Source organism: Bos indicus, chromosome 21 (assembly GCF_029378745.1).
Source record: "Bos indicus isolate NIAB-ARS_2022 breed Sahiwal x Tharparkar chromosome 21, NIAB-ARS_B.indTharparkar_mat_pri_1.0, whole genome shotgun sequence".
NCBI lineage: Eukaryota > Metazoa > Chordata > Mammalia > Artiodactyla > Bovidae > Bos > Bos indicus.
The window spans coordinates 58,488,027-58,512,252 of record NC_091780.1 but is presented as its reverse complement, the minus strand read 5'-3'; the positions used below and the strand labels follow the sequence as shown (position 1 = coordinate 58,512,252).

Sequence of the window (24,226 nt, the reverse complement as noted above, 5' to 3'; positions counted from 1 at the left end):
AGGTGGGCAGGAGAGCGTGGAACCAAGGGGGAGCCCACCCACCCTGAGGGCCAACTGTGCCCCGAGACTGTCTTTTGGATCAAGGCTGTGTGGCCCCCTTGGCATCTACTCCCAAAGCCCAGCCCAGCCCCTGAGACCCGAGGCTGGCAAGTTCCTGGCCATGTCGTGAGGCTGACCTCAGTTTCCATGGCAAAGGCTAAGTGTGTCCACTGTGGTTTCAGAAGCAGGTTCACAGACCTTAGCCCCTTGAAGGAGACCAGTCTCTGCAGCTCAGGGGACCCTAGACAAGCCGCGCTCAGTGGCTGTGATCTGCCTGGTGGGCTGGAAGCTGAGTCTCAGCTCTCCGTGCAGGTCGCACCTCCTCCCCTGGCCGTTACCAAGGTCAGCTCCTGAGCATCAGTCGGGAAGCCCCTTGGGCAGCCTGGCCATGAATCACCAAACTGTGAAAGTTAGAGACGTCTAAGGATGCCCTGCACACCTGTGGTGTCACCAGCAGGGCATGGCACTCAGGCTGCACTCAAGAAATGGGGGGCCAGGTGAGCAGGGGGCTGGCCTCTGCAGGTGATCATGTGCAGGTCCAGAGGCCGAGACATGGATAAACCACAGCCTCCACCTCCCAATGGTTTCATCACTGACTCAATGGACATGAGCTCGAGCAAACTCCACGAGATGTTGAAGGACGAGGAAGCCTGGTGTGCTGCAGTCCATGGGGTTGCAAAGAGTCGGACACTACTGAGCAACTGAACCACCACCACAGCCTCACAAGGGAAACATCAGGCTAAAACAAAGAACACAGCTCTCAGTCCCTTCTAGTAATCCTAGAAAAATATCTTGGAGAACTAAGGTTGTTTCCCCGCAACTTGCTTTTCCTTTGATCTATTTGTGCCCCATTCAGTTCCTTCCTGCCAATCGGGTATCTCCAAGGCACAGCCGGCTCTCTGAGGACATATGGAAGCGGCCCGTCCCAAGTCAAAGGCAAACACACGCTGAGTTTGCCATGAGGGCTGTCACAGGCACACTGGGTTCCAGCCCCATCAGGTCCCTGGCTGTGTCCCCACTGCTGAAGTGGGGCACAGCAGTGCACAGCAGCCTCGGAGTTGGTGCTCAGCAAATGCTGGTGCTCCTCCTGGTTCCCTCAAGAACACTGTCTCCATCACCCCATTTGATAGTCACAAATACCCCGGTGAGGAATGCAGGGGAGGCGCTTGTCCCTGAGAGCAGGGGACCTCATGCGGTTCTCCCGTGACACCAGACTCCAGGCAGGCCCACTGGCCCCGACAGGAATCTCCTTGGTCTGCTTAGTATCCATGACAGGGACATCGGAAGCGACCCCATCCCAGCTGCCTCTTTTCCAGACACTTGTGGGGGCATCTTGGCCTCTTCTCCGTTTCTTTTCCAGCGCTCGCCACAGCATGTAATTATCTGTTTGTGGGTGGAATTACTTGTGTGCTTTTGGCTCCGTCTGCTCTTCCGGAAGTCCCTGTGGGGGACTTTAGTCTGTCTTGCTCCCTCCGAGCCCAACTTCCCTGATGTTCTGAGTGGGCTGGACCTGGTAGGGTTGGGGGGGTGGGTCTCGCCCTTCCAGGACTGATATTTGGGACCTGTCTCCCAGCAGTAAGCTAGAGAAGCCATGGAGCTCACCTCTTTTGGATTTTGGGGTTTTGGGGAGAGGTTTGTTCGGCTGTGCCACTTGGCTTACGGGATCTCAGTTCCCCGACCAGGGATTGAACCCGGGCCGTGGCAGTGACAGCTTGGGACCCTACTCACGAGGCCACCAGGGAACTCTCATCTCCTTTGTTTCTTGTCTCTCAAGGATCTGCCTTTTGTTACCTTGATGTCCACTATTTTGAAAACCATTTTTATATTTTTGGTATATTTTTGAGATGTTTCCCAGAGTGGGTATAATGGTGCCAAGTCTGGCCCTCGTTACCTTATCTTGGCCAGAAGCAGAAGTCCCGAATATGAGCTTTTAATGATGCATTTCTTGACTGAAAAGACAGCAACTCCATTGATAAGGCGAAACTCGGCCCATGTCGTTCTAAATCGCTCTCTGGATGCCAGCCTCATTATCTTTACAGGCATCAGGGGTCTTTAATGAATGCAGCAGACAAAGCCTCATTGAGTTCCAGGAGAGAGGGTGTCGTGACCCCTGAGATATCATGACAGCTCCTGCCTTTCTGTCTTGTTCGCAGAATCTTGGCTGAGAGCAGGCGGGTGACAGAGGAGGCAGTGCCCTGGCAGCCTTGTGTCTGGGAATTCACACTCTGGTGGCCTCAGCTTCCTCCATCTGACCACCTGCCTCTCACAAGGCATCACGCCTCTCCCTTGAACCCTGGCGCCAAGTGGCTTCCTCTCCTTGGCCACAAATGACCTTGACCTTGCACGTTAGCACTTCTGTGTCTCTTCTCTCGGAGACCGCTGGCTCCTTGAGCGAGGTGATCAGATTTTGGGCAGCTGGCATTAGATCTGGAAAGGGCACAGTTGACATCTGATTCATCCTTGTACTCCCAGCTCCCAGCACGCTACCAGGCACAGAGGGTGCTTATTAGTAAATGTTTGGTGGATGAACAAATGAATTAATGAATGAAAACCTTCATGATTCTATCTTCTTGAATACGAATCATCAGTCTGCCCACAGGGTGAAGAGTCTTACCTGGACAGACTGGAAAGCAGGAGAGGCCACGCCCAGTGGGAGAGAAGTTCAGGCAGGGGCGGACCTGGTCTGCAGCCTAAAGATCCAGTGTCCTCATCCTGGGCCCTGCAAAAGCTGTTTGATCCTGCACCTCACTCAGTATTTATTTTCTTTTCTGCAGTGACACCTCCTAGCCTTCCTCTGGGGCTTCTTAGGTGGCGCTAGTTGTAAAGAACCCACCTGCCAATGCAGGAGACGTTAAGAGATAGGGGTTCCATCCCTGGGTCAGGAAGATCCCCTGGAGGAGGGCATGGCAACCCAGTCCAGGATTCTTGCCTGGAGAATCCCATGGACAGAGGAGGCTGGCAGGCTACAGTCCATAGGGTCGCATAGAGTCAGACACGACTGAAGCGACTTAGCACACACACACACAGCCTTCCTCTGACTCCAGCATCCCCTGATCTTCTCTAATATAAAAAGAATGAGTCAAGCAGGGATAAATAAGGACACATTCTTTGAACACAATAGCTGTTTTCTTGGCAAAATCCAAGATTTATGTCTTGGACTGTTTCATAGAACACCTCCCTCTTTTCATATTTGGTAGTAATCTTGCCTGGGGTGGTTTCCTCACACACAAGCGGTGAGTAATATTCACACTGCTGAATATTAGCAAGGAACTCTGCAGAAGGACCTTCTTGAACAAACCTTCCTGCTTTCAGCATTAATTGTGTTTGAAAACAGTCAGCAAGAAGAAGATTCTCGCCTCATTAATAGTGAATGAAAAGAAAAGAACATCAAGAGAGGTGCTCTGAAATTTAGCATCTAATTCCAAATGAAGTTTAGAATTAACTTGTCCTTCTGTTTCCACGGATGGAATTTCTCAACAGGAGCCCTGGTGGGTTTTGGAGGGACAGTCCTACCATGTATCCATAGCTGCTGGGTGATCAAAAACAGCCCCTCCCACCTCCGCCATCAAAGATTTTCAAGTGCTGCCTGGGGAGGGGTGCTGTCCCCACTGAGCCCACTCTCTGGTAGACAAACGCCCCAGCCTTGGCAATGTTGGGTAAACTGTGGGCCACTGATGCGAGCATCCCCACGGGCTGCTGTCTATAGCCTATTTGTGAGTGTTTACAGCAGCTTTGTTTACAAAAGTAAAAACTTGTGAACAGCTTAGGTATTCATCAACAGTTGAACAGGATAAACAAACTGTGGTATATACATATCATGGAATACTGTTCAGCTGTAAAAGAAAGGAACTATTTAAATATCCAACAGTGTGGGTGAATCACAAAAACACTGCTAAATAAAGGAAGCAAAAACAAAACAAAACAAAACAAAAACCCAGGCACTGCATGATTCCATTTATGTGAGTTTCAAGAACAAGCAAATCTAATCTGTGATTTTAGAAAGCAGAACAGTGGTTGCTTCTGGGGTCAGGACAGACTAGAAGGCGCAAGGAAGCTTTCTGGGCTGATGGTGATACTGTGTGTCATGACAGAGGTGTGGTTTACACTGGTGTATGCATTTGTCAAAACTGATCAGATGCTACACTTCAGATGGGTGTATTTCACTATACGTAAATTATACCTTGATGATTCAAACAACAACAATATCATCAATAATAATATAATAATGAAACCACCCATGGCATCCTTTGGGAAATTATTCACTGAATCCCCACATACTGTTGCACTCTTCATGGTGCCTATTATTAAATCTAGGGCATAGTTTTGATTCTGTTACACATATTCACATGTCTTGAAGAACCATCCCGAACTAATAGTGTCTATATAAACTCCACCCTCTCCCTCTCCCCTTTTCTCTTTCCCTCACTTCCATTCCTTTTGCAATTCCAAGCAATTCTTCCCAGTTGGATGTAGGTCTTCCAAAACCTCTGGGGTAAAGCTATATGATGTCTCTGCTTTTCTCAGAGCAGAGCAAACCGACTTTGTTGCAAGCTTTGTCTGTACATGGGTCCCCTCACTCAGCCTGTGCCAAAGGGAAGGACGCGTTCTCCCCAAGGACCCCACGGACTGAGTAATGACAAGGGAGGTCCTGCAGCAACCCCTGTCAAATGCTCTGTCAATGACTTTTTCAAATTGTGGCCGCTGTGCAGGCTGAGACGCTACCGGTACCCACCACAGGGACCAAACCCAAGAAGAGAGAAAACTTGAATCTTGCAAAAAAAAAAAAAAAAATAGCTTAAGAAACTGATGTTGACAGGCCTCCCTTTCTCTCCTCCCTGTCCCTGCCCCGCACCCCGTGTGCTCTGTGAGCCCAACTCCTCACTCCCACCTTCAGAGGAAGCAGATTTAATACCCATGCTGAGAGAAGATGTTCTGTTATTTTTCATGGGAAATTAAACCCGACCCTGCTGTCAGTTAGCTCATGCCCAGGAAGGATGGATAGCCCAGGCTGCAGTGCTTAACCCCAGCTCAGAGCACGTCACCTGGCTGGGGGCCAACCATGACGTCACCTGCCACTGGGTGGGGGTGGGGGTGGGGACGGCAGGACAGGTTGGAGAGGCTTCATCTGGGTGATGGATGGTGGCGAGGCCAGCCTTGGTGTCACCTACAATGGTTCACCCCTGACACCAGCTTGGACCCACACATCCAGGGGACACTCAGGCTGCTCCTGCCTCTTTCAGCTCCCAACGCTACCTCGTGTCCCGCGGAGGAGAGCTGGTGGTCGGGGCTGGTGATCGTCATCGCGGTATGCTGTGCCTCCCTGGTGTTTCTCACTGTGCTTGTCATCATTTGCTACAAAGCCATCAAGAGGTGAGTATTCACCCAGCTCTGGCGCCAGAAGGGACTCAAACTGGGCTCAGGGCTCCTCCACCCTCCTCCATTCGTTTTTGTTTTTTAATAATAAAAATTGTCAAGCATTTAAGAAGCAGAAAGAATGTACAAAGATCACCCACCTACCTTTACCCTGATTCAACAGTTACCAAGATCTGGCTAATATTTACTGTTTCCTGTTCCTTGTATCTTTTTCTTTGCTGAAGTATTTTAAAGTTGATCTCAGATATTATTCCCCTCCCCCCCCCCCGTCATTTTAGGGGGTTCTATGAGCATTTGACGAGCACCAGTTATATGTCAGGCTGGAGGCAGGATAAAGCTCCTCTACCCACTGCCAGGGGCTCACTCCAGGCCTGGGAGGATGGAAATAATTCTTGCAGGGTGGGTGACAAATCCCCTGGAGGGGGCACCATGCTGGTTTGGAGCTGGAACTAGGTTTTGGAATCTAATCAAAATTCAGACTCCAGTTCAAGCTGTGTGACCAGGAGGAAATCACCTTTCTGGTCCCCAGTTTCCCTATCAGTAAAACGGGGGTAAAGAATAATGATCTTGCCCCCAGGGAGTGGTGAGATGCCCTCTGTGAATGGTCTGCACAATATGTAGCAGTGCTACATGGTCAGCAGTGCCTGGCATAAGTTTGTGCTCACCAAGAGCTGCACCAGCTTTCACTGTCTCCATAGTGGAAGATGGAAAAAGGATGAGAGAGAAAGGAGCGAGGTTCTCTTGGGAGAAGGAGAAGTAGAAATGCCTCAGAGAAGGTCTTCTGTGAATGCTTTGGCCAACTGATGCGAAGAGCTGACTCACTGGAAAAAGACTCAGATGCTGGGAAAGATTGAGGGCAGGAAGAGAAGGGGGAAGTAGAGGAGGAGATGGTTAGATACCATCACTGACTCAATGGACATGAGTGTGAGCAAACTCTGGGAGGTACTGAAGGACAGGGAAGCCTGGCATGCTGCAGTTCGTGGGGTCCCAAAGTCAGAGACAATTAGTGACTGAACAACAACAAGGCTGGGTTTTGAAGGATGAATAGGAGTGCTCCCAAAGGGTCATGAATGAACCAAACAGCATATTATCTTTCAGTAACACTTGCTGTTATTTCTCTTAACTACCATCTCGCTTGGATGCTTTTGAACTGTGGTGTTGGAGAAGACTCTTGAGAGGCCCTTGGACATGAGGGAGCTCAAACCAGTCAATCCTAAAGGAAATCAATCCTGAATATTCATTTGAAGGACTGATGCTGAAGCTGAAGCTCCAATACTTTGGCCACCTGATGCAAAGAACTGACTCATTTGAAAAGACCCTGATGCTAGGAAAGATTGAAGGCAGGAGGAGAAGGGGACGACAGAGGATAAGATAATTGGATGGCATTACTGATGCAAAGGACATGGGTTTGAGCAAACTCTGGGAGATGGTGAAGGAAAGGGAAGCCTGGCGTGCTGTAGTCCATGGGGTCGCAAAGAGTTGGACATGACTGAGTGACTGAACAACACTATCTCACTTTGCCTTTCAGACAAGGTTATCAAGCACCTTGTTGAGTTGGGGTCTGAAGCTCAACATTGTTATTGTTGAGGCCTGAGGCCGAGGTATTACAACACAGAACCTCTGGCCCCACCCCTCTATTTCCAGTTCTTAGCCTTCTCCCAAAAAATGGCCTCCCTGGCCTTGGGGGACGTTCAGTCAGTCAGTTCAGTGGCTCAGTGTGTCCGACTCTTTGTGACCCCATGGACTGCAGCACACCAGGCTTTGGGGGACTTTAGGGGACAATATAATCAAAAGAGGAACAATAATGTTGCTTGCAAAATACCAGAGGATTTGTTAATATGTTTTTAAGAAAGTTTTTTTTTTAATTCCCTAAGACCCAAAGTTAAAGGATCTCTATTGAGCAATCATAAGACCAAAGTTATTTAAACTTTACCCTTTTAATCAGCTGTTCTATGTGGTTTCACTTTAATAATTCAAGAGCAGAAAGAGTAAACTATCAAGTTGAGTTTATTTTTGTGTATGGTGTTAGAAGGTGGTCTAGTCTCATTCTTTTACAAGTGGTTGACCAGGTTTCCCAGCACCACTTGTTAAAGAGATTGTCTTTAATCCATAAACTATCAAGTTGAGAGTCTTAAAACCTGCATGTGGTCAGGCACCCAGAGCGAAGGGCCGCATCAGGCCAACAGCCGGGACCAGGCAGGAGAGGCAGGAGTCATGTGAACCGTGATGTGGATGAAAAATCGTTTCAGCTGAGAGCCTGCTGCAGCGGGAGGAGGATTTTAAGAAGCAGAGCAGCGCAGGCATTCAGAAGCGCCAAGCATCAGGAAGCCCCTGTGATGGGGGTGGGGATGGGGAAATGGGGGGTGGGGGGTTGGAGATGAGGGTGGAGGGAGGCTGGAGGAAGCCCCAAGCCCGATGGGGATGTGGTTGTCCCACCAGCTGTAGCTGCTGGCCCATGATTCAGCAGACACAGGGAGCCATTGAAGGTTTTAGGGCAAGTGTTCAAGATCCACCCGGGGCACTGCCAGAGAGTGGGGGCACTAGTCCCCTCAAGGACCCCCTTCCCTCAGAGACAGGCTGCATCATCCTTTCTTTTTTTTTTTTAAGATTCTTTTCTTTCCCATATAGACCATGACAGAGTACTGAGTAGAGGTCTGTGCTATACTGTAGGTCCTTGCACGCTATGTTGCTTTAGTCGTATCCAACTCTTTGCCACCCTATGGGTTATGGCCTGCCAGGCTCCTCTGTCCATGGAATTCTCCAGGCAAGAATACTGGAGTGGATTGCCATGCCCTCCTCCAGGGGATCTTCTTGATTCAGGGATCAAACCCACGTCTCTTATGTCGTCTGCATCGGTATGTGGGTTCTTTACCACTATCGCCACCTGCGAAGCTCTGTAGGTCCTTATTAGTTATCGATTCATATTTTATCTATAGAAGTGTGTATATGTCAATCCCAGTCTTCCAATTTATCACTCCAACCCACCCCCTGGTGGGTTTCCCTGGTGGCTCAGTGGTAAAGAATCCAATGGCCAATGCAAGAGACGTGGGTTCCATCCCTGGGTCAGGAAGATCCCCTGGAGAAGGAAATGGCAAGACACTCCAGTATTCTTGCCTGGAAAATCCTATGGACAGAGGAGCCTGGCGGGCTACAGTCCATGGGGTTGAAAAGTGTCAGACACGACTTAAGCGACTGAGAACAAACTTATTAAAAAGATGAGGCATGCATCTTTTTGAATTATGGTTTCAAAATGCATCATCTTTTTAATAAACTGAGGCTCTTCCAAAAGATATGCTTCTGCCTCCTCTCTGCTCCAAAACTCTCCTGAAGAAACAGGCTACCTGCTCCAACAGTAGGAGGACTGGGCAAACCTAACAGGTGAAGCAGCTCACTTGGATGTCTCCGCTCTGGGCCGTGTCCGCCGCGTCTGTCCTGCCGGGCTTTGTTTCAGCGGAGCTGGGGGACTCCCGGGAAGGCGAGGGGAGGCACCACCCCACCTCCAGTCAGAGCACCAGACAGCCTCCCTTGTCTCCTTCCACAGGCTCTGGGTCTTGGTTCCCGAGCCTGTCAGCCGCCTGGAAAAACAGATAACTCACTTCAGATGGCTCAATGGATCTCTTCCAAGGCGTGGATGGGACGCCTTCCGGGGTGTGGGCGGGGCTTCCTCCCCAGGGGTGTGGGCGGGGCTTCCCCCTACCGTGTGGGCGGGGCTCCAGCCAAAGGAATGGGCGGAGCTCCCCCCAGGGGCTTGGGCAAGTCCTGAGAACAATAGAATTTCTGAAGAATTTCACGAATAACAGAGGTGCGAGCTGTTAGCAATCCCAGGACAGAGGATGGACGCAGTACCAGGGAAATCTACAGGGCCTGGAGACTCAAAAGAGGGGCTGATCAGCAGGACCTGTGGTTGGAACTGCTGGAGATGCAGCCCTAAAAAACAAGTGCGGGGAGAAAACGCCCCAACCTTTCTCCATGCTCCCAGATATCCTGAGGTGCCGCCCACTGGCTGAAACAGGGGAGCCCAGGAGATACCTACAAAGGTGTCAGCACCCCGACCCATGTAGTAAATGGAGCGCAGTCCTTTTCTGCCTTGGCGCCAAAATGTGCATCCTCTTCTGGGGCAACACGCAGCCCTCTGCCTGTCCAGATCCTCACGGTCCAGAGAGGGTGTCCCTGGCGTCCTAAGATGGATAATCAGTGTCAGGAGTGGGTGCTACTCGCGGCCAGTGGAGGCAACAATAGAGTCTGGTTTTCCCAGAACCCTCCTGGAAGGTAGCTTGACCTGGGGAAAATGGATCAGCCCCTTGTGGGCTGCGGAAGGAGGAGGCAGCAGAAGTTACACCCAGTGCGGGACAGCAAACGCCCCTTCCCTGCTCCCCCAGCCGACCTCTGTAAGAGATAGCCTGGCCAAGCAGCTGTCTGTGTGCATTTCTCTCCAGAGTAAATGGAGGATTTCTTCCTCACAGTCAATTCTTTTTGGTTAATAATTCATCTGAAACATGCCTTTTCTCTCAGGAAACAAAAGCATTGCATGTCGCTGTGAAACCATTAGAAGGGAAATTCAGTGATAAACCCTGCTTTCTTAAAAAAAAAAAAAAACAAAAACACCCTCTCACAGCCTGGAGTCCTAGTGGAGGACTTCCTAGAGATCTTTGTGAATGGCCGCAACACAGCCTTATGGAGCCAGATTGCTGGAAGGATGGTTCTAGAATCAATTGCAATGGAAATGAGGTGATTCTGCAGGTGCCAGCTTGGCTTGGTATGTGGGGTGTGGCCTTGGGGAGGGGAGGAAACTGGGGAGCAGATGCAGACAGAGCACCCCCTCCATGCCCTCTCTAGTCATTGACCTTGATAGCAGGAAGGTGGGGTGTGGTTAGCACTTTCTAACATACAGACCCCACTTCCCAGGTGGCACTGGTAGGTAAAGAATCCACCTGCCAATGCAGGAGACATAAGAGACACCAGTTTGACCCCTAGGTCGGAAAGATATCCTGGAGGAGGAAATGGCAACCCACCCCAGTATTCTTGCCTGGAGAATCCCATGAGCAGAGGAGCCTGGCAGGCTATGGTCCATCGCAGAGCCAGACACGACTGAAGTGACTTAGCATGCATGCACACACACACACACTCAGTGGATCAAATTTCATCTTGTGACTCAATAAACATTCCCAATGTCCCAGCTCTGCTGGGTGATAAGATGCTCAGGGGGTATCCAGGTTGGGGGAGCTCAGAGGAAGGGAACCTCACCCAGACCAGGGCCCCTGAGAAGTGTTTTTGGAAGAAGATGGGCATCCCATGTGTTAACCAGTGGGACTAACACATGCAGTAGCCCCCAAGTCCCTGTCAATAACCCGAATTCTGGAGACTTCCCCACCATGGGAGGCCCACACAGTTTGCATTTCAGTGGCTCATTGCCCTGGCATTGGCGTGAACAACTTCTTTATCCGAAGGCCCAGGATGGTCAGGCCCCAGGCTCTCGGGTGTTCTGGATGTCATGCTCCATCCAGGCCTCCTCCCCACCCAGGGTCTGGCATGTACCTATCATCAGACCACAGGACGGCCTGGAGCTGTTTAAAGAACACAGGACTGGGTATCCAGAGCCCTGCATTCCATTCCCAGCCCCAGCCCAGTTCAGTGGGTATCATTGCCCTCATCTATAATGTGGGGGAGCCCTCCTAGTCTCTACTCAGATCCCTGAGCTTTTGTTTCCTGGCCCTGGGATGTTGGGAGGACCAAGGCCACCGGGTCCTTCTGCTGCCAGATGTGTAAATACTGGGGGGGGTGCCAGGGCTGTGCTTGGCCTGGGCACTGTGGTAGTGGGCACTTCCAGCATAGCCCCTGGCCTCACTGCCCACACTTCTGCAAGGACACCTGTGTGTTAATCAGACCCACCCCACCCACCCCTGCAACAGTTCAGTTCAGTCACTCAGTCATGTCTGACCCTTTGTGACCCCATGAACTGCAGCACGCCAGGCCTCCCTGTCCATCACCAACTCCCGGAGTTTACCTAAACTCATGTCCATTGAGTCGATGATGCCATCCAACCATCTCATCCTCTGTCGCCCCCTTCTCCTCCTGCCCTCAATCTTTCCCAGCATCAGGGTCTTTTCAAATGAGTCAGCTCTTCGTATCAGGTGGCCAAAGTATTGGAGTTTCAGCTTCAACATCAGTCCTTCCAATGAACACACAGGACTGATCTCCTTTAGAATGGACTGGTTGGATCTCCTTGCAGTCCAAGGGACTCTCAAGAGTCTTCTCCAACACCACAGTTCAAAAGCTCAATTCTTCAGTGCTCAGCTTTCTTTATAGTCCAACTCTCACATCCATACATGACCACTGGAAAAACCATAGCCTTGACCAGACGGATCTTTGTTGGCAAAGTAATATATTACAATGGGAGCGTCGTGTCTGGAGGGAAGACCACGGTTCTGTGAGCAGGGAGGAGGAATCTTGTCCACGGTGAGACAAGGACAAGCTCCAAGGTGCACGGTGTCCACTGCCCGGGTAGGAGGGCCAGGGAGCACCCCACAGGCATGAGGACTCCCAACACTGTCCTAGGCCGCTGTCCTAGGTGGGTTTTGTGGCCTCCACCCTTCATCCGGAGAAGAGACCTGTGTGGCGGAGACATGGCCCCACCCCTCCCAGGCCCCTCCCTGGAGTCATCCCCACTCCCCAGGCACCGGAAGAGCTCCCCGCCTCCTCTGGCTGCGCACAGCATGGGTCCTGCACCCTCTGCCATCGATTAGCCATTAAGTCACTTGACAGCCATTTCCTTCTAATTTACAGGGTATTGGCTGAAAGACCAATAAAAGGCTATGGAACAGTTTGGCGGACCCTGCAGGCCGCTGATTGCAGACAATGAGCAAGCCTGCGGCTCCTGGGAGCAAGCGGCAGTGTGTGCGCGTGCCCAAGCGTTCCCGGGCACGCGCGTCAGCTTTTTGTGGTCAAGTTGCTTCCAGTAGAACAGGCACTTTTGAACACCCAGGTCTGCTTGACGGGCCTTAGGACCCACTGACTGGCACAGACTGCTCACACATATTTATTGAGTACCTACTGTGTGCTGGGGCCTAGACTAGGCGTTGGGGATGTAGTGATAAACAAGACTGGATTCCTGTTCACCTCCTCCAACTGGGGGAAGCAGATCAAACATATACACACCAGCAAATTAATAAATGAACTGTTTTAAAAGACTATGAATGCTATGAAGAGGGGAAAAATGAACCTCAGGGTAATGAGGGAGAGGAAGAGAAGGGGGGTAAAGCGAGGTTGCTTCTTCCATTCCAACTGTCAGGAGTATCATGCGTGACCCTTGAGGGGGCTTTATGGTTGGAAAGTATGGTTAGGGCTTTGAATGTTCATGATCACTTTTTAATTCAATTTTTTTTTTACTAAAGCAATACATGCAAGTAATTAAAAAAGTAAAATGAGCCTCAGCCTATTCATAAAACCAGAAGCCCCCTGAGTGTCCCTCTTTCTCCCCCAAATCTCATTCGTAAGAGGCAACCACTTTTTAAAAAATATTAATTTACTTATCATTTGGCAGTGTCAGGTCTCAGTTGTGGCGCATGGTCTCTCCTGGTGTGGCCCAGGCTTAACTGCTCTGTGGCAGGTGGGGTCTTAGTTTCCTGATCAGGGATTAAACCCAAGTCCCCTGCATCGCAAGGTGAATTCTTAACCACTGGACCACCAGGGAAGTCCCAAAGGCAACCATTTTTGAGTGTTAGCTGTTTCTTCTGGTATTTTCCTCCATGTTCTAAGTGATATGGATACTCTACATTTTCTGTTGATTTTAAACATTATCCACTGTATCCATTATCCATTTTTCACTATAGAAGGTACAAGATTTAGAAACTAATACTACTCTGAAATGTAAATACAAAACACCTGCCCTCTTCCCAACTGCTTCCTCGAGGTTCCTTCAATGAGTGGATCAACGACTACCCAAGGTCCCCTCCGTATGACACTGTATAAATATTGTTCACAGCTGAGTCATGTAGTGTACTATGATTAGCTTCCTTCTCTGGAGTTAGCAGTGCCTTCTCCCAATATGTTCAGATACATTAGGTGATCAATTTGTCAGTTCCGTGTTTGTCTTGGAGATTCCGTCCTCCTCTCCAGGTGGATGGTAGCTCTCTCGGCTTGATGTGCAGCCATTGGGCTATCGTTGTCTTCAGCAGCTTTCCAAGCCTCGCCTCTGGGAACTTGCCACACTCAGCTCTCTCCCTCCCCATATCCCACTCCAGTTCTTCCTTTCTTTAGCTTAACTCCATCACAGAAGATTTTTCCAAGGTCTTTCCTGAATCATAGACTCAATAGCAAATCAGTCAGTGAAGTTAGTTTTCTTTTTAGGATTTACATTATTTGGGGAGCTTTGGGGTGCCCCAGCAGAGGGTTAGCTCTTACTGAGTGTGTGGCAAGTTGAGAAGCCATGGTTCCTCGGGCAGCTGGGAGACTGTAGAGGAGGGCAAGAGAGATCCCTGTGTTGTCTGAGCCAGAATACGCCTCTGTGGTCATAGGAGGAAGCTGTAGCTCAGGTCACAGAGGTTTCCAGCCTTCCTCTCACATTCTTTGAGGACTCAGGGAGCTGCCCTCCTGGCTTCCAGCTGAGTCCTTACTGCTCACTCAAGACCCAGCTCAAACACACCTCCTTAGTCATGGGGCCCTGGGCTGGGGTTGACCTTTCTTTCTTGCCAAGTTCTTTGAGTTGTAACTCTCCCTTGATTTGCATTTCTGCTTTCTGCTCTTAGGTAAGTTAAAAACAGTTGGTGTTTGCATGTTTGTGTGCTTGTGCACAAGTGTGTGAGTGACTGTGTGTGCACACACACACACATTAGAGGGGGAAGCTGTCGTCCGGTCTCACCCATGTTGTCTGTCCCCCACAGCGCCTGGCATGTGCCTGGCAGGTAGTAACTCTTCCATGACTTTCTGTGTCATGAATGGAAGCTTGTTGTGTAGATTTGAGAAATTCCACCTTTAAAACTGACTCATGGTAAAGAATCCACCTGCAATGCAGGAGATCCAGGTTCTATCCCTGGGTCTGGAAAATTCCCTGGAGAAGGAAATGGCAAGCCACTCCAGTATTCTTGCCTGGAGAATCCCATGGACAGAGGACCCTGGTGGGCTACAGTCCATGGGGTTTCAAGAGTTGGACATGAGTGAGCAACTAACACCTCTCTCCAAGGGGCCTGGGTGCTGTGGTAGGTGATGAAATCCCCTCCCAACAGTAGGAGGCAGGCTTAGGGGCCAGCTTCTCTGTGTGCCTGGGATCCTTGGTGCAGTGGGGCCGTGGAGCCCAGTGCTGGCAGATGGAAGACTCAGACAAGTCCCTGCTGCTTAGACCTTTCTATCCCCAAGAAACTCCATTCTCTTGGAACTCAGCTCTCCAGATACACTGGGTCAAGGTCATGGGGCAGTGTAAGGGGATAGATAGCAATTCCTCATACAAGGAGTCCTCAGTGGCTCCCACTGCACTCAGAATAAGATCCAGAGGCCTTGTCCTGCCAGCCGGTTCCCACGAAAGACCCGAGTCCCAGAACCTCTGCAGCACCATCTTTCAGCTGGCTCAACAGACATGACTGAACATGGAAGCCCTGGGCAGGGGGTGGGGATAGGGGCAGTGAACACAGGGGGCTCAACTGAGTGGGGCTGCTCATCAGCCACATGCCTGGCTCACCTTCCCTGGTGATGGCAGAGGATTCGGGGCGAGAAATGGGGTGCTGCTTCTCATCTTCAGGGGACACCCAGAGGCCCAGAAAGGCTGTTTTGCTTTTTGTTTTTTTTTTTCATTTCTTGACCCAGCTTTGGAGAAGTCTGCGGTGTACAGAGGTGTCTCATGGTGGAACTCTGTGTATGTGAGCGTGCATGGATGTGTGTGTGTGTGTGTACAATGCATATGTATGCATGTGTGTATAGGCATGTATGAGTGTATATGTGCATGTCTGTGTGGATGTGTGTTATTGAATGTGCATATGGGCATGGATGTGTGTGTAGTGTGATGTAGTGTGTGTGTGTGTGTTGGGGGTAGTACTGAGGTCCAGCCCCGGTTGGATCCAGGGATTCCCTCAGGATGACGGCGTCGGCGATTAGAATAGCGATAGCTTAATTAAGTATTAATTAGAGATATAAAGAGTGGTTAAATAGGGATAGCTCAGTGAGAAAATTCAGTGGAGAAAAGAGGCTGAATAACTTGGTTTACGTGGAAAACCAATAAAACTCCAAGACAAGGAGTTTGCGTCACCTATGTAGGCCGCAGGCGTCCTCCCGTTCTCCCGAAGGAGAGGAGACACCAAGGCCTCCCCGGTCAGATCTTAGAAGCCCAGGCAAAATTAGTAGGCTTGACGAGCCTCCACATTCCAGATGGGAATTCAGCCAGAAGGTGAGAGAAAGAACGACATGGGGAGACCAAGCTTCGGTGAGCAAGGCCCGTAGCTTTATTTTCAACAGGGGCTTTTATACCCTAAGTTGCACACAGAGGATAATAGGGGGTGTGAAATCATGCAAAGTCAGCAGTCTTTGATCCTTATCGAAACCAGGGTTTCTTTTCTGCAAACTTATCGTATACAAATGGTTTAGGTGATTTACATCATCTTCTGGCCAGAAGGCCTGTTAACATTTTATGACTCTGACAAAGGTTTGTCGACCATAAGACTTATTTTCTCTAAGAGTAATTATTTTAAAGTTTGGCGTCATCCTCCGAAGGTGTTAGATAAAGTTGCATTCCTATAGGGCAAAGGTGCAGTGGGTTTACAACAAAGGAAAGAATTTATTACCTTAAGGGTCTAAAGTTGTTAAAACCAAGGCCACTACTTATTTTTTCTACATACCAACTATATTAATTAATACACTTCCAAGGATACAATACAGGGGATGTGGAAACTTGGCAGCAAACATTGGCTCAACAATGAAATCTACTAGTTTTATTCTAACAATTTCTAACTCTCCGAGAGGCTCTATACTATTTGAATATCTTAAGCTTCCCGTGCCTTTCACAGTTGGGAGACTGTAAACAATCGTATGCATAGCTGTAGGAGTCCGGGTAAACCTGTCAGGCGAGTTAGAGAGCCATCTGAGGGGTTTGTGAACTAAAACACTCTTGTCACGCCCAGGAACTTTATTAACTGGATCTGTAAGTTAACTCTTTTTCAGAGAGAGAGATGGTGGTGGGGGACAGCCCCCCGTAAAGTCAGAGGAGTAGGTAAGAGCACAAAGCAGGAAAGTAGGCAGACTCTGGTTTTGGGGGTAGATGCTTGAGAATTTCCAGGGGGACTCCTGAGGCTCGATCCTGCCTTTGCATATGTTGAGCCTCCTTCCTCATGACCTTTGCCACGGGCGGAGTTCCTCACGCTGGCTCCTGGCAGGGTAGGCCATGGGGGGAGTCTGAGACCTTTAACCTCATGTCGCTAAGAACAGACCCTCAGTGGGCTGCAGGACACAAGAAACGAGCCAGCAGCCTCTACTCTCAGGCTCTCAGAGCTGTTCTTTGCCTCCAGCTCCCCCCACCCCTCACAGAGCAGGGGGCTGAAGGGGGAACCCATCACAGTGCTGTCAACAGGAACCGCAAGGAGGTCCTGGCTCTCCCTGCCTGGGCATTCTGCTGGTGGCGAGCCATTAGGGCCACCCTCCAAGCAGAGAACATGGGACCCCCAGGGTGGGAGTTTTCTCAAGGTGGGAGGCCCCGCCCCATGGCATTTGGGAATCAGACGTGGAGCCAAGGAAAATCTCACTTTCCTTTTTCTTGGTTTTAGGAACCAGGCCATGTAGGCAGCTGTGTGTGCCCAGCTTTTCCCGCACCCAGGCAGACGGGCCTTTCTCTGGTTTAGCAGGAACCCCCTGGTGGCTCACAGGGGGCCGTGCTGGGTCCCCACCAGCCGCCCTAGCACTCAGGAGCCCTGCAGGGTGCACATTAGGTAGGAAGTCTCTGCAGACTGGAGACCACTGGCAACAGGAGCAGCTCTGCACTGACCCTTTCCAACTGCATCATCCTGAGAACTAACATGACTTATGGAGCACTTACTGTGTGCCAGATGCTCCTTAAAGGGCTTGACATGCATTAACATATTTTTTAATCCTCCCCATAGGACTATGAAATGGACCCCGTTGTTGTGCCCATTTTATAGACCAGGAAACTGAGGCATGGTGAGGTTAAGTGACTTGTCCAAGGTTACACAGCCAGAAAGTGGGAGAGCTGGGTTTAGTGAGCTAGACATCTGCTTCCCAGCCCTTCCGCAGAATCACCCTAAAGTGCTGTGCTGAGAGAGAGGATGGGGATGAGGGTAGGTGTTCAAGGCAGAGCGTTGTCCTGCTGTAGGTAAAATTCCAGTGTCCACCAGGCTCCAGTGAATCGCAGAAGGGCTTCGGGGATAGGCTGGGGCAGCAGCCCAGGGAGCAGAGTGGCTGACAGCTCAGCTCCATAAGGGAGGGGAGCAGACCAAGTGTACTTCTCAGGAGAGCCCTTGGGACAGCCCATTCTCCCCTCGCCACGCCCAGGCTCTTGGACTGCTCCTGAGAGGTGCTGCACTAGCCAAAAGTTGCCCTCTTTGCTGGATGGAGCCCCACTGAGACCCCCTTTCCTGCCTGGGAAGCTGGCTGAGCCATTGAGAAGGCATTGAGAATCCCCCTGGGATTCTCTCCTGGTCCTGACCCCAGTGTCCCTCCAGCCACCATCCCCTCCACCCAAGCCCCAGGAATAGGGGTCTTGCAGCCAGCAGCCTGGCTTTAGAAATGTCTCCTCTCCTCCTGGCAAAAGGAATCCTACTCATTTACTACCCTCTCCCTGAAAAGGGCTGGAACTCTGTGCCCGCCAGGCTCTACCCATCTCCCTTGTAAGTTCCAGGATTCCTTCATCTTGGCATTATCTACCCTCAAAGGCCCTTAAGCCTCATCGCCCCTGTCCTTACCCATTTTAATTGACTTTTCAGACCTAGCCCAAGACTGAATATTTTAGGGAGAAAAGCAGAAAAATCTTTGGGCCCAGAGATTTTTGGGGGGAGAGGGGGCAGAGATTTCTGTCTTGATTTTCTGGAATTCTGATTCTGACAAAATCCCTCTATATTGATGATAAATTTAGGAATGTCAATTAAGTCCCTGCAGGGCCTCATGTTGGGGGCCACACAGGATCTCACTGTAAAAAAATGCACCCCCACCCCCAATTTTCCAGGTCAGGTAGACCTCACTGAGTCAGAAATCAAGCCCACACAGTAAAGTCAGAACTGCTTGAGGCCCCTGGAAAGGGGTGGGTGGGAGGGAGGAAGAGTAAGAGAAACAGAGGAAGAAAGGTCCTGGGGAGAGGGAGATTCAGAGTCTGTCATTTCCAGGAGCCCATCACAAACAAGGCAATTCATCTGAGCCTTTTCTGAGTTTCAGAAAGTGTCTGTGAGCATCTATAAAAATGGGGTTTGGGGGGCCCTAGAACACAGTATGTGCTGGATTAAAGCAAGATGACACAGGCTTCTGGGAGCAGGGTCCTGAGAACTTTGGGGAATCTCCAAGAGGAGGGTGGCAGAGGGCCTTCCCAAGGTGATTGGACCACAGGGCCTATTTGGGGATGGAGGGCAGAGAAGGCCTGCTTTATCATCAGGAGCAGCAGAATGGTGATTCAGTAGAAAGATGTCTGGGTCAAGACATGGTAGGAGTGAGTGGTGCTCCAAGCCCACCACAAACTGGTGGGGGTCATCGGGCAAGTCACAGCTCTCCCAAAGCCTCAGCTTCCCCATGAAATGAATCTCGCAACTTCAGGCCTGGCTTCTTCAGGAGACCATTGTGAGAGGGGACAAGACAACCTGTGGCTGCTCATCGTGTCGCCTCTGAACAGGCCTGGTAGTCCCATCCCCCGAAACTACTGATAACTACCGCACAGACCCTCCCTCCCCTAAACTAATCGCCAACAGCCTTATCCCACAGACATCAAACTGTCACTGCCTCCCAGTCCTCTCGCTGGGTTTGGGGAGGCGCTAGGGACATTTGAGAAGGCAGAAGCAATCAATCCCTAGGCTTTCAACGATGACTGTAAACATTCAGTTTAGTGAACACACAATGAAGGCCAGTTCAGGCTCAGCCCCAGCGTTTTTGGGGGATACAGGAGGTGACCGAGCTGTCACCTCTTGGGCCTCAGGTCCACCCAAGAGACAGCAGGATTGTACCATGGGGTCAGTCTACCCAGCATGTATGGCGTGGACCCATCAGGAGGCTGTGGTCACTCAGGCCTGGGGCCGGGAGCTAAAGCCCTTCTGAACCCCAAAAGAGAGGAGGTGGAATCCGAGCCAGGCTGGAAAGCAATGCTGCGAATTCAGTCTCAGCAAGTGAGCACAAGCCTTCTCAAAACTTCCCTCCCAGCCTTCCCCATGCCCAGCGTGCCTAGGAGGAATGGCTCCTGGGGCTAAAGGGCCTTTGAAATGAGCTTCCAGCGGTGCAACATGAAGTGTTTGAGAACCACGGGTGTGCACTGATTTAGTCTGGACATTCACCATCATCCTCACCACCATTTCCCTCTCTGCCATCACCATGACGATCACTGCCATCCACTACACCACCGTTTCTGTTACCGCTGTCATCACCACCATCCACCACCATCACCGTCACCGTCAGCACCGCTGTCCCCTCCACCACCAGCATCACCGTCACTGTCATCACCACCATCAACTCCACCATCGTCACCACCACCGCCTCCCTTACTATCACCACCGTCTCCGCCCACCATCGCCACTGCCTTTACCGTCAATGCCACCACCCCTACCATCACCATCCCCACCTCCACTGCCATGACCAGCAACAGCACTACCACCACCCACCTCATCACATTTTCCTCTTGCCTTTGACCACCCAGAGATAAGACTACAAAGCCCAAGCATGAGCACCTCGCCTCTTTTAACCCTCTGCACCCCCAATATTCATCTTCATGTCGATTTGCTCATATCAAAGAGATCAACCGAAGGCTGACCAGAGAGCATACCAAGCTGAGCATACATCGTGGTTTGTCCAGAACAGTTCCAAGTCACACCTATCTTCCCTGCTTTGTTATTCACTATGCCCTGGTTGCCTGACACAGTATATGGTTACCCTATAACATAAGACCACAAGGACTAGCGCCCCAAGGAAGCTGACCTGGACCAGAGCCTGGTGGGGTAACTGGGAGGGTAAGATACGCCCCCACCAGCTGCTGATAACTAATGGGTGTGCCTGCCTCCCCCTCCTTTGCCTTCCCTACTCCTGCCCCCAGGAAACCCCTGAGAAAAGAGGAGAACGGCACTGGCGTTGCTGAGTACCCTATGACTTCCTCGCAGAGCAGCAAAGGGGTGGACGCGAACAGCGCTGTGGTATGAGTCCGTAGGCCCCGGACTGCTGGCCAGAGGGATGTCTTGGTGGTGCTGGTGGAGGCGGGAAAGCAGGTGGACACGAGCTGACACTGGGCTTGTCCAGGACTTCATCGCCTTGCAGGCTTCAAGCCTCCCAAAGGAGAAAGCCTCCTTTGCTCAGCCTCGCCCCTTGGTCAGCCCACAGCGCGGATGCTGCAGACACCAGGCTGAGCCAGCAGGCAGCAGTCTCTGGGGTAGCGCCGCCATCCGATGCCCCATATCTCTTCCTCGTCTTGTGTCTGATCCGTGGACTGTCCCCCGGCTGGTGCCCAAAGCACACACCCCAAGAAGGCCGGGAGCCTGTCTGCTGGGGCGAAGAGGTCCCCCCGCCCCTTTCGCCTAAAGGAAACCTCCCCTCCCCACCAGGAAGCCCACCTTCTTCTTCCCCGACCACACCGTTCCCGACAGAAGCCATGGGCACAGCCACGAGACGTCCCCGTTCAAAGGTGCTCCCACCCATCCTCCCGCCGCCCTGTTGCTGTCTCAGTCTTCAGGGCCTGCCTTCACCCTCCCATCTCCATCACAGGCCCCTGCCTCCTGACTCCACCACGGGGGGCTGTGCGCCTTGTCTGCAGAGTCCAGACTGAGCCGAGAAGCCCGTTACACCCCCGGGTGGGGTCTGACCGTCCAGGGCTAAACGACGCCCTGAACCCCAGGCCTGGGGCCCTGGAAGGACGGGGGCCACTACCCCTGTCCTCAGACTCACTCCCACACCTGACCCTCAGAGGACCTGACGCTTCCCTGTGAGCCAGGCCCTGCCTTCCCTTGGCAGAGGCCACCCCCGTGCCAAACCCACCACCGGCACTCCGGCCTGGGCCCCCGACGCTCCCTGAGGCCTGGTACTCCCCTGAGAGCCCTCAGGCCTGCCATCATCCCGAGGGAGCCAGTGTGCTTCTGTGGCTGCCCTGAATGTCCCTTGTGTTCTGAAAGTGCTGAGCCCTCTGGAGTGGTTGGTGGACGAAGGGAAGGAAAGGAGACGGGAGGAGAGGGACCCTCCCGGCCTGGTGACCCCGTCTACTGGCCGAGTGACCCCCACCTGCCAGCCTGTTTCGCTGGTGGCCAGTCACTCTGTGGGCACATCACTGGGGCCCCGGAGACAGCAGCCTTGTGCTTTTGCACTCCCGGAGGGTTGCAAGAACACTTCTGGCCCTTGATTCCCTCACCCTCCATGCACTTGCATGGAGGAACCCATCACAGCCAGCGGCTCCACTCTCTGGCTATGCAGGGTCCGAGCCAGGGACCCTGTCTGTCTCCCAGCCCACAAGTGTCAGCTGTTCTCTGGAGGGCGTCTGGGCCACAGGTGAGACTTTCACATCCAGGGGAGACTGACAGACTGAAAACCAATCCCCGTTTGGGCTGAACCTTGAAACATCCATCATCTGGCAGCCCTGGTGCCCACAGAGGTGTCTGTGTGCCGAGAGCAGGGGAGAAGGTGAATGCGCCCTGACCTTGGCCCAGGTCCTGTCGCCAGGTCAGTGACTGCAGGCTGAGGACAGGCCCCGGGCAGAGCCTCCAGAAAGGGTCTTCCCTTCTTTTCAGTGTTCCCCGTATGAGGATTGGGTTTGGCTCTGGACTGGCTTTTGCTCTCCCTGTGCGACCCCTGTGCACCTTAGCATGGAGCCACCTGTGGCCTTCCTCCCTGCCCCCACCCAGTGGGTACTCTGGTTCGTGCCCTCCACTTGCCAAGGATGCAGAGCTGAGTGACAAGCAGGCCAGAGGCTGTGGGCCCTCAGTGGGACAGACCCCACCCCAGAGTACTTTCCTCACTGCCTGCAGCTCCTGTTGAGTCCCCTGCCTGTTCCCTGAGCAGACACCCAGGCAGGATCCCAGGCTGACGCACACACTTTTCTGGGTCCAGAAGTGATGCAAGAGCATCTTTGGCCAGAGGGAAGAATCCTGGCTAAGCGGTCGTGGAGGCCTGGGCAGTCAGTCTGGGGGGACATTGAGGGAGGCTGGGCACACCCCAACTTTTGCAAAAGCTCACTGATCCCACCTTCCCCAACCTGGGCTTAAACCTGAGTGGCTCAGATTTTGCAATTAATCCTCCAGCCCCAGCCAGGCTCCCCAGAAAACCATTAGTCCTTCACTCTGGAGCTACTGTCTGCTTCCCTGGGGACACACAGCCCAGGCTCCGTGCAAAGCTAACATTTGCACATAAATTCCCCCAAATTGAGTTTGTCAAATCTCCTCTCACCCAGTCTTTTCTTCTTTACTAAGAAAAGACCCCAGTTTTTAAAAGAGAACAAACCCAGAACCGGCCATTTGGAAGACAGCCCTCACGGGTGCAGCGAGAGAGCCCCCATGGATTTTCAGCTTAATCAACAGAAGATCCCTAAAACCACCCACCCTGGTATTTGAGCTTAAACTTAAATTTCAGGAACGTATCTTCAGCCCCTCAACACGGACCAATCCTCAGGCTAGCCTGAACTTTCGAGAGTTCAGACTCTCGAAAGGAAAGGCACATTCCTCTTCTGCATTTTCTCAAATAGATATTTTTCGACCGTCTCCTGTCAAGCCCAGCTTTAGAATGGCATATAAGATCTTCCAGAGGTTTCAGGTGTTGCTTAGATGCTTCTAAAGCAAGTTTTGGAAGAAAGACTAATAGCTGTAAAAATAGACATATATATTATATACAGTTATATATATTTAAAGAGATATCTATCTATCTATATATATATAATTACTGTACTCTCTGAATCTGTACAAAGTATGATTTCAACAGCCCAGGTAGTGTGCGATATCTAATGCATGAATGTAAATACCCTCAGACCTGCCTTCCTCATGGTTGCTAAGAGTGCACGGGAAGAAGCCTCCTGTTCCCAGTTCTGTCTCAATGGACCAATACACACGTGGGTGCCCTCCTGTCCACCGCCGAGCCTCTGATGTCGATTCTGTGCTGACATGTTGTGCAGCAAGCAGGACAGGCAGCGTGGAGTGTGGGCTACATGCTGCTTACGAGGAAGAAAGCACCATGCCTTTTTATTTTCAATAAAAATATACTTATGAAGATGGCTGTCTGCTGTCATTTGTGGTGGGGGCTTGGCCCCGGGCAGAGTGGGAAGGAGCGAGCAGACAGTGCACAGGTGTGGTCCTCCCTTGAGGCCCTGCTACAGACCCAGGTACCTGGGATATGGCTGGTCTTGGTCCCTTGCCTGCCTGGTTTCTATATGGTTTCATCGTAATTCCCTGAGGTCGGCATTTATGGGGATTCCAAGGTACTCAGCTTTTCCCTCACCCCCCATCCGGCCACCTTGATCCTTGACTCAATCAAAAGGAGGCTGGTCAACCACCCTAGCTCGCCTGGGACTGGGAGGTTTTCCTAAAATGTCGAACCTTCGGTGCTGAAACTGGAAAAGTGCCAGGAAGATTGAACGAGCCAGTCACTCTCATTTGACAAGTTCTCGTGGGAATCATGGGGGGTCATGAACCCGCGGGCCACTCTGGAGGGGAGATGGCTAGAGCTGTGG

General features: G+C 51.5%; 1 protein-coding gene across 4 annotated transcripts in view; it reads left to right on the top strand.

Moving 5' to 3' along the window:
* Positions 1-23,766, top strand: part of PRIMA1 (proline rich membrane anchor 1) — a 70,324-nt gene extending 46,558 nt beyond the window's left edge. For 2 of the 4 annotated variants that reach the window (XM_019983918.2, XM_019983919.2), the window contains exons 4-5: positions 5,280-5,409; positions 20,624-23,766. In XM_019983918.2, coding sequence (XP_019839477.1) covers positions 5,280-5,409; positions 20,624-20,726 — 233 coding nt within the window. In that variant the 3' untranslated portion in view covers positions 20,727-23,766. The other 2 variants (XR_011562689.1, XM_019983920.2) reach the window with 2 other exon arrangements.
* Positions 23,767-24,226: the final 460 nt, after the last annotated feature.